General features: G+C 36.3%; 2 protein-coding genes across 2 annotated transcripts in view; one reads left to right on the top strand and one right to left on the bottom strand.

The window, feature by feature from the left end:
* The window catches only part of LOC107671059 (extracellular calcium-sensing receptor-like), a 26,233-nt gene extending 21,641 nt beyond the window's left edge, over positions 1 to 4,592 (bottom strand). Inside the window, exons 1-3 of the mRNA XM_016463906.1 lie at positions 4,530 to 4,592; positions 4,098 to 4,443; positions 3,935 to 4,024 (exon numbers count right to left, since the gene is read on the bottom strand). Coding sequence (XP_016319392.1) covers positions 3,935 to 4,024; positions 4,098 to 4,443; positions 4,530 to 4,592 — 499 coding nt within the window. The remainder of the gene's footprint in view (positions 1 to 3,934; positions 4,025 to 4,097; positions 4,444 to 4,529) is intronic.
* Positions 4,593 to 9,997: 5,405 nt separating this feature from the next.
* The window catches only part of LOC107671058 (extracellular calcium-sensing receptor-like), a 3,482-nt gene continuing 2,567 nt past the window's right edge, over positions 9,998 to 10,912 (top strand). Inside the window, exon 1 of the mRNA XM_016463905.1 lies at positions 9,998 to 10,224. Within this exon, the coding sequence (XP_016319391.1) occupies positions 9,998 to 10,224 (227 nt within the window). The remainder of the gene's footprint in view (positions 10,225 to 10,912) is intronic.

The following is a 10,912-nucleotide window of genomic DNA, read 5'->3' as shown; positions in this document are numbered from 1 at the left end:
GTAGCTGGGCGCCGCGGACAGACGCCGAACGGCGCCGCCGGTGTGCCTACACTCATAGAAAATAATGTAGTTTAAATTTCAAGATGTGGCGCAACGCGAAGCTGCGCTTCTCGTCCGGCGCGTGACTGCCTGAAATGCTGTTTTTTTCACCTCCGTGCCCAAACGTCTTTGTTTGGGCTTCTGAAAGCGGATGATGTCAGGAAACAGTGGTTGCAATTTACTTTTTAACTCCGTCCCTGAGCATTATAACCCCAATTTGTTATTGTGTGCTGCGCATTTTACTGAGGACAGCTTCCACATCACGAGTGAGTAGATACCGTCTAAGCTGTTCGCCAATCACAACGCACTGGGACAGCTAACCAATCACAACACATTTTGTTTTTCGGAAGGCGGACCTTCATCAAAGCCGGAACTAATCGAGCCGTTTGTGCCAGGATGGGGAGAAAGGTATTTTAATAATGTAAATTATGTGAAAAATAATGTGTTTTTCGAACCACCAAGCATGAGAGCATGTTCTAGTACACCCCCAAAACAACATCAAGACTTTGTATGTTGTTATGTTGAAAAAAAAAATATATATATTTGTCCTGTAAGTTTTGTTTCGTACTCTACGTTAATGAGTGAGGCAGGTTGCGTTAAAGTGGTTACAGGTTGTTCAGTGTCTGTTGTAGCCATACTCTCTTAGAGATGCAGCAAAAGCTTATTGTTACGCTGAACAGCGCTTTGTTATTGCACATTGTTCACCTTGTTATGGGGGAAATACCCTCTTTAAATGTTTTGAGTTTGTTTTCTTTTTGTACAATAGTTGCTATAATGTTTACTGTTGAAGCTCGGGCAGGCTATTTTTCTTTTGTGTATGGCAGCAGGTGTTATTTACATCTAATATACAGTATCTAAAGGAGGAAGCAGATCCGTATCTGTATTGCTCTATACTTAAATGTTGGGTAGTAAATTAAGAATATGTACTTGGAATGTTAGGGGCTTGCATGGGCCACTGAAATTAAGGAGGGTTATGTCTATTCTTATTAAGGAAAGGGTAGACATTGCTCTACTGCAAGAGACACATCTGGACGATGATGCACATTTAAAGTTAAAGCATAACTGGATTGGTCAAATCTTTTTTTCATCATTCACAACTAGCAGTAGAGGGGTTGCTATACTTATTAATAAAAAACATCCCTTTTAATCTGTTAAAGACTGAAAAAGACAGATTTGGTACATATGTCTATCTCAATGGGGTCCTTTATGGGGAAGAGATTTCACTACTAAATGTATATTTTCCTCCTAACTTCTCCCCCGAATTTCTCACATCAACTCTTTCTAATTTTTCTGTATATTCCTCAGAAACACTTGTAATTGGGGGGGATTTTAACTGTCTGATGGACCCTTTGATGGACAAATGGCCTATTAGAAATCCCAATCACACAAAACAGTCAAAGGCCCTAATAGCCATTTGTGAAGAATTTGATTATTTGGATGCTTGGCAAACTTTAAACCCCACACAAAGGGACTTTAATTTTTATTCTGCCCCACACAAATGTCACACAAGAATTGACTATTTTCTAATTAATAAGTTGTTTCTGCAATCAGTGTCTTGTTGCAGGTTGGGTAACATCTTAGTGTCAGATCATGCCGCTGTTTATTTAGATATAATAATTCAGGGAACCCTACAACAAACAAAAAGGTGGCGATTTAACACTAGCTTACTTAAGGATGCAGCTTTTCTCTCCTTCTTTCATACAGAATTTAAAACATTTCTTTCAATCAACACTACTGGAACAGTTACCCCCTCTTTAGTATGGGAAACCTGCAAAGCATATATCAGAGGGCTGGCTATCTCGTATTCATCTAGTAGGAGACAAAGACAGAAACTTCTTGAAACTGAACTGGATAACGCTAAAAAGGAATTTAGTGTATCATCGGATTCTACAATACTTGAAAGAATATACAATATAAGGACTTCTTTGGATTTGTTGTTAACACAAAAAGCTAATACAAATTATTTATTTTCTAAGCAGAAATTATACGAGTATGGTAATAAACCTAGTAAATATCTTGCTCAGTTAACCAAGGTTAGAGCAAAACAACAATTAATTACCTCTGTGCTGGACACATCTGGTAAACGGCATTTTGATAACCCTTCAATTAATGATGTGTTCAGGAAATTTTATTCTGACTTGTATGAATCTGAGCAATGTGTTGACAGTGCAGAACAAATGTATTCATTTTTTAATGGTTTACCCTTTGAAAACTCTTCCACAAGCTTATAGGGAACTTCTTGATGCCCCAATTAATAGAGAAGAGGCCATGCAAGCTCTTCAGTGTCTCCAGGCTGGTAAAGCACCAGGTCCGGATGGCATAAGTTCTGAACTATATAAGGAATTTCATTTTGTACTACTGGACCCCCTTCTTGAAATGTTAAACCATTCTTTTGGTATAGGATTATTACCTGCTACACTTAGAGAGGCTAATATTTCATTGATTTAAAAAAAAAAAAGGGAAGGATCCAGAGGACTGTGGATCTTACAGGCCAATAGCACTGCTCAATTCTGATTTGAAATTGTTATCCAAAGTACTTGCACGTAGATTAGAGCAAGTATTGACAATCTTAGTCTGTGAGGACCAGACTGGTTTTATTAAAGGAAGGAGTTCTAGTCATAATGTCAGGAGACTCTTAAATGTTATTAATATCTCACAGAAACAAAAACTTGACACTTTAGTTATTTCTTTAGATGCCGAAAAGGCATTTGATCGTGTCGAGTGGCCCTATTTATTTTATACTTTACAGAAATTTGGGTTTGGGGACAAGTTTTGAGGTGGGTGCAGCTGCTCTACAATAAACCTTCTTCTGCCGTCACCACTAATGGCCTCAGATCAAAACATTTTCTTCTGGGTAGGGGCACCAGACAGGGTTGCCCACTTTCGCCACTGTTGTTTTCCCTTGCCATTGAGCCCTTGGCAGAAGTGATAAGATGTGATTCAATGATAAGAGGGGTCACAATAAATGACAGACAACACAAGATTTCACTCTACGCAGATGACATTCTACTTTTTTTGTCTGATGCAAATACATCAGTTCCACGACTGGTAGATGTCATAAACTCCTTTGGGAAATTTTCGGGTTATAAGATACATTTTACAAAATCTGTTGCTTTACTATTGGGAAGTCTTGCCTCGGAAACACAAATGCTCTCCTATTTCCCTTTTAAATATTCCATGTCAGGTTTTACCTATCTAGGGCTTCATATAACCCCTTCATTCCAACTATTATTTAAAAACAACTTTGCTCCTCTTTTGGAGAAAATTCATAGTGATCTACAGAGATGGAATGCTCTTCCCGTATCATGGTTGGGAAGAATAGCTATAATTGAAATTAACATTTTGCCTCGTTTAATGTATCCTATGATGATGCTGCCTATTTTGCTTTCTAGCAAAGTTATTAAGGAGCTTAACGGCTGGCTATCTTGTTTTATATGGAGTAAAAGGAAAACTTTGTATTCTGTAATTGTGAGAAAATTTCATGCTGATATTTAGACTTATCTTGGACTACAATCACCCCTCCTTTGTCCGCAGGCTTAATGATAATATTCGGGTAATTGATCAATTCAGTCAGAGCTATTTTCTCATTCAATGAAAGATTATAAGAAAATCTGTTACTAGAGGTGCAACTTTTCATCACATCTTGTTCAACCAAACGACAAATGGTATGATTAAAAACATTTGGGCAAACAATACTTTTAGGTCTGAAAGGCATGTTCGAAGGAACTGAGGTTGATTTAGAGAAGAAATATCGTAATTTTATCTGTCTAAAACATTTGAACAGATCAACTTTTAGACCAAAATAATTAATACCACTAGTCGGAACAAAAGATAAGCCTTTTGACAAAAGCCCAATTTGATCAGTTGAGAGTTATTTTTCAGAAATGTTGATTACCGTCTCTTTGAGAAGCTCCGAGTCCACGGTCGTAGATTTCTTTGAGGCCCTTGAGCCTCTCCGACATTTCTTCTTTTTTGTTGCAGTCTCCTTAAAGGAGCTAATTTGTCCAAAAAAGGGGTCAAGTTATGTACACTAGAGTCACTGTCCATGGTCAGCTCACTCTCCATAGAATCACTTTGGCCAGTGCCTCTCGTTCGACTACGGAACTGTGATGTAGATCCAAATGATCCCCTAGTTTCTACACTGCTCTCCTTTCTAGCGCTGCCTCCAATGTTAGAGGTGATAAACACAGGTTTAACATCCCAAGGATATACCTCATGTCGAAGGTAATCCTCCGTATCTCGTTTGTATTTTTTGAACTTGATCTCCTTCAGATTATCTCGGTATATGTCTGTGGATAACTTGATGGAAGCAAGGATGGAGTCAAGATCAACGTAGGATGTAGACTTAATTTTCTCTTCCAATGAAACGATTTCTTTGTGGATCTCATTAGCATCAGCAGCTACCTGTTCCACAATTAGCAGCATCAAATCCATAGAACACTTGTTAAGAATCTCGCTCCATTTCTTCAAAAACAATTTATTCTGTTTACACAATGTCGGAGCTTTTGGGATTCTAAGACCACGTGGAATTCTCTTTTTCCTCCAATATTCATTCAGTGTGGAGCCGTGCATTTTCAGACGTGTTTCTTTGTTATATAGTCTCTCAAGTTGCACTCGATGTTCATCCTTTGATAGATTAAAATCAATGTCCTTTGCAGGAAAGAGAATCTTATCCGCATCCTCTTGTGAAAATGACAGTAATGGCACAGTTGTCTGTCATACTATTAATTTCTTGAAATGAAGTCATGTTCTATATTTAGCAAGCCTCAGGGTGCGTAGAGCCCAAAAAACTCAGTCGACATACAACCGAGTAGTAGAAGACAATTAACAATCAATCTCCGCACACCTGACGGCAATTGATAGGTGCGTAGGAAACAGAGACCACAAAGATCAAAACTCAAGGAAAAAGAAAACAATTCCCGCACACTGTCAATTAGTGCAAAAGTATCAAAAAGGTTTAATAACAACGTTTCGGTAGCATGACCTACATCAGGTATCTTCAAACATGAAATTACAATTTAAATTACAATTACAAATTACAATTTATTCCAAAAAACACGCTCTAAGTTGTTAAAAAAGAAAACAAAAAAAGTAAAGAAATGTTCTTTTACTTTTATTACAACTCTGACCCTGAGTTGAGTTCTATCTTTCAGCATCCTCCGTTAATTGTGTACAGATGTTCCACAAATTTAAAAGATTATTTGGTACATGCTCGTTTGAAAAGTGATACTCCTGGTTCTTCCCAGAGATTACTTAGTCCTATACCAAATGGCAACTATAAGTGTGGTAATTGCGCTCAGTGCAATAATACATCCAAAACTTCCTTCTTCTGTCATCCGAGAACGGGGTAAAAAATATAGAATCAACTCTGTGATAACTTGTGTCTCCACTCATGTTGTTTATTTGATTCGTTGTCCTTGTGGTTTAGGCTATGTTGATAAAACATCACGTCAACTTAAGCAAAGAGTTAGTGAACACAAGAGCTCTATCAGGAGAAAAGATATGAATTATCCAGTTGCAGCCCATTTTCTTGCCCACAACCATGATGTTTCTACCTTACACTTTTGTGGGATTGAAAGGGTTAATATGCCAGCTAGAGGGGGAGATATCGAATTACTCTTACAGTGACGTGAGCTGTTTTGGATTTTTACCCTTCAGACTTGATCTCCTTTAGGCATGAATGATGAAGCACTGTTTAATGTGATGTTATAAATATGTTTTTATTTATTTTTTATTTTTTTTATTTTTTTGTGATTGATGTTAATTATGTACCCAGTGTGGGTTATCACTAAGCGATGGTCCTTTGCAGTGATTGGTCATGAATTCTTTTTAAATGTGGTTTAAATTGTAATTTCATGTTTGAAGATACCTGATGAAGTTCATGCGACCGAAACGTTGTTATTAAACCTTTTTAATACTTTTGCACTAATTGACAGTGTGCGGGATTTTTTTTCTTTTTCCTTGAGTTTTGATCTCTGTGGTCTCTGTTTCCTACGCACCTATCAATTGCCGTCAGGTCAGGTGTGCAGAGATTGATTGTTAATATAATTTAGCAGTAGGAAATTACAAGTCATACAATTTTTTATATCAGCTATGCATTCTGTTAGTTTTGCGAATTGGTATGTTTCGTTGGGCTGCGAAGAAATATAGAGCTGAGTATCATCAGCATAACAGTGAAAGCTAACACCATGTTTGATATTTGATGATGATATTTCCCAAGGGTAGCATGTAAAGCATAAAAAGCAATGGTTCTAGTACTGAGCCTTGTACTCCATACTGCACTTGTGAACGATATGATACTACTTCATTCACTTCTACAAATTGATGACAGTCAAATAAGTATGCTTTGAACCATGCCAATGCAATTCCAATAATGCTAACATCATTTTCTAGTCTATTCAAAAGAATGTTGTGGTCGATAGTGGCGAATGCACCGCTAAGATCCAGTAACACTAATAGAGAAATACGACCACGATTGGATGATAAGAGCAGAATGGTTCTAGTACTGAGCCTTGTACTCCATACTGCACTTGTGAACGATATGATACTACTTCATTCACTTCTACAAATTGATGACAGTCAAATAAGTATGCTTTGAACCATGCCAATGCAATTCCAATAATGCTAACATCATTTTCTAGTCTATTCAAAAGAATGTTGTGGTCGATAGTGGCGAATGCACCGCTAAGATCCAGTAACACTAATAGAGAAATACAACCACGATTGGATGATAAGAGCAGGTCATTTGTAACTATGATGAGAGCAGTCTTAGTACTATGATACGGTTTAAATCCTGACTGGAAATCCTCACAGATACCATTTTTCTCTTAGAAAGAACATAGTTGTGAGGAGACTACCTTTTCTAGTATCTTTGACAGAAAAGGGAGATTTGACATCGGTCTGTAATTAATTAATTCTCTGTGTTTTTTTGTTGTTGTTTTTTTTTAATTAGATGCTTAATAACAGCCAGTTTGAAGGTTTTTGGGACATATCCTAATGAATATGTGCTTTATAAGTACTAATAAACAGCCGATATGTTAATAATAGGCATGCTAATAAGCAACTAGTCAATAGTGAGAATTGGTCCCTAAACTAAAGTGTTATCCACTGAAAAAAAAAACCCAGTCTCATAAAAATACGTACCTCAGGGTACTTTTCTGCAGCACCGTTTTTACCTTATTGCACGTTTCGCCGCAGTTTCAAAGAGAAATGTCCACTGAGTGGCGCTAAAACACAGGTTCAATACGTGAACCCTGGCACTTTTTTATTATGTTGATATAGGTACGTATTGCTGTGTTTTATATTATGCTGCTTCAGGTACGTATTGCGGCGGCTCTGAATTCAAATATCTGGGGACTGTCGCTAAAAGTTAATGCTCTATCGTGTTGGAAATATGCCCTACACCAAACCCAACACTAAACCTACCCGATAGTGTTAACAAATGCAACACTGATATAAAAACACATTTGTTGATGCAACCGTGCCATTTGAACTTCCCTATATGCAGATTTTAACTGTTTTGTCAAACCATAGTTACACGGGATTCGAACAGGAGCTCCTCACCTCTCAAGTATGTCTCCGTACTCTGTGAGCTACCGAACAAACCTACCATCTATGAAAACCCATAGATAAGAAGCTGGTTATACTGTATGTGATGCTAACATTCAAAAGCATCCGTTTTCAAATCTCCCAGCATATTAAAATTGTTTTGATGCCATAACATAATATTCTTCAAGTAGGTGTGTAAAAATGACACTTTATTAATCGAAACTCTGTAAATTTGTGTGAAAAGGAATAAAAGGCATCAGAGTTTTACTGCCTCTAGTGTTCATTTATTTTGGAAACTGCAGTGATATGTACTTATTGGTACTTATTTCGCATCTCGCAAAAAAGTGCCCCCAGGTACGTTTTTGTCATGAGACCAGGTAGGGTCTAACATGCATGTTGTTGGTTTAGATGATTTAACAAGTTTATACAATTCTTCCTGTCCTGTAGCAGAGAATGAGTGGAATTGTTCCTCAGGAAATCTATAGTGCACTATCTGATGCAATACTGTTGCTGACGACTGAATAGTTATAATTTTATCTCTAAAAGTATCGATCTTGGAAGTAAAGAAGTTCATAAAGCCATTACTGCTGTGCTGTTGAAAAATGTCTGCACCAGATGATGCTTTATTTTTTGTTAATTTAGCCACTGTATTGAATAAATACCTGGGGTTGTGTTTGTTTTCTTATAAAAGAGATGGAAAGTAAACATATCTAGCAGTTTTTAAGGCTTTTCTGTATGTAGAAGTACTTTCCCTCCATGGAATACAAAATACCTCTAGTTTTGTTTTCTTCCAGCTGCGCTCCATTTTCCAGGCTGCTCTCTTTAGGGTGCGAGTGTGCTCGTTATCCCACATTGTCGAACAGTTTTCCTCAATCTTCTTTAAAACCCTCATCAATGACCTGAAGGCCAAAAATTACTAGGTCGAAATAGCCCCCGAGAGGGACACTTTTGATACTTTTTTTTATAGCACCCACTTAAACTGCTCGAATTCACTCGAATTGTTTTTCATGTATTCCCAGTTCAAGTGTGACAAATGTAACAAAGTCTCATACATAACGATCAACGCTCGATTTTTTAAAAATCCTTAAAAATGAGTTTTATATATATTTTAATCTATTATAACTGTTCAATTCTAATATACGATTGTATATGACACTGAATATGAAGTAAACACTACAGTCTTTGCCTCTGAAGAACAGATAACCTTGCAAAGCAAAGACATATATGCAGTTGTTCACAGTCCAGGGTTGGAGACAAAAATGGATTATGAGGATCCAGATTTGGGCCAACCCCAAAACATATGGTTCATGTTTATATACCCGTTCAATGCTGCCAGGAGTGATTTGTGAGGCATCACAGGAGTGGCCATTGTTTATCTCCTCCACAGCCAGCTTAAAATTGACAGCTTTTAGAAAAAATACATATTGTATACAACAGTCAATGGATATAATGCATTGGTATACTGTATATTGCATAATTTTCTGCAAACAAAATATGAATAAAATTCTTACCCTTGACACTGGTAGCCTCTTTATGTAGTCTTTTATTGTGAAGTCTCTTCGAGTCACGAACACTGGCTGATTAATATATGCAATCTGAATAAACAGCTGCTTTAAAGAGGTGAAAATAAGAAAATGTAAATCATTATCTTGTTATGATTTACAAGACAAAAAGCAGGAATATACTTCTGTTACCCTTTGTTTTATGTGTTGGCCATACTCCTTGCATATGACGTCCTCCTGCTAGATATCAAATTAATTGCCATCTTTACCCATGGGCCCCAAACACTTGATAATAACAATAATAAGGATGATAATAATAATAATAATGTTATATAATAAAAAGGTGTCCCATATATGCTGTCCCAGATGTATATGACTTTATTTCTTCAAATGAACACAAACAAAGATTTTTAGAAAACAATAAGCTATCTCTGTGAGGCCATATAATGCAAGTGGATGGGACATATAAAGCTGATACTTTAAAAATCACACAATGTGACGGTAATACATACGACCCCAGTGAATGAATCAATCAATACTTTCATATTGAATCAATCAGTAACTCCACCCCCTTTTATTTTTTTATTGTATGGAAAAGAAAAAAGTGTCATGTAAAATGTATGTCTTAGCTAAGGTGAAATTAATCAAAAAGGCAAAGAAAAAGCATTTTAGAATGACAAACATCTTTTTGAATTAAATGTTTAAAGGTGGTCTTATGACTGAATGTGAATCAGGTGCATTACCATTGGGCCAAAGAAGCTTGGTACAAAAACGATTGACAGCAGGAGTAGCAAATGCTATTGGTTTGTCTGTTTCCTTGTAAAAAGTTAAGGCCACCCCTTTACTCACAGATTTTATGTATATATACTGTATGTGGTACCCAGCAGGTCAATTTTTCTGTGTCAGTTATGGCACGACTTTATGTAACTCTTCTCACATTTTGGCCTCTGCTGTATATTGGTGTGCAGAGTCAGTCTAAAAGCAAAGATACATGCATCTATCAGGGAGATGAGGATACTTACAGCTTTTACGAGGGTGGAGATGTGGTTTTGGGAGGAATTTTCCCTTTGCATTCTAGCACAATACCATTGGTTTCAACTTTCATGACCAAACCTAAGCTAATCAAGTATAAATTGTGAGTCATGGTTTCATCTTCTGTAAGATGTTGGGTAAAATAATAATAGAATAAGGAATAAGTTAAATTAAACAAGAATGATTAATTTGGTTTTATGAATGATTGATTAATGATTAAATCTGATCTATTTGGTCTTATTTTAGAGCATTTGTTGCATTGTTTTATTGCAGTTATGTAATGAATAATTACATAACGATCAACGCTCGATTTTTTAAAAATCCTTAAAAATGAGTTTTGGGTCAAAATGACCCGAGGGACGGATGAGGGTTAAAACTGCAAAAACTATACTGAAAAGTGTCTATGGATATTTTATTAATCAATATCTTGTGTGTATATTAATGTTATTTGTTTCTGTGCCTCCTTCCTTATTCAAGAAGAAAGATGACAGTTCAAGCTGAATGAGAAAAGACAACAATGATATAGCCTTTAGGAATCATTCATTAAATGCCCAACATTTCTCATTTTTGCCATAAAAACTGCAGTAGTTGCATGGTCTTCAGTGACCACAAAAAAAACAAAAACAAAATCAAGAGAACATGATGATGATACATTAAGATTTTTATCTCAGCAATTTTCAAATAATAGCCTATACTAACATAACAAATTGAAACACTGAAACATTTAAATATTTGTTTGTTCATTAATGTCTCATTTACTTAATAATTTCATTTAAGAAGAATAAAAAAAA

Source organism: Sinocyclocheilus anshuiensis, unplaced genomic scaffold (assembly GCF_001515605.1).
Source record: "Sinocyclocheilus anshuiensis isolate Anshui unplaced genomic scaffold, SAMN03320099.WGS_v1.1 scaffold1382, whole genome shotgun sequence".
Lineage (NCBI taxonomy): Eukaryota > Metazoa > Chordata > Actinopteri > Cypriniformes > Cyprinidae > Sinocyclocheilus > Sinocyclocheilus anshuiensis.
Note: the sequence above shows the minus strand (reverse complement) of the source record. Positions and strands in the feature narration are given on the sequence as shown.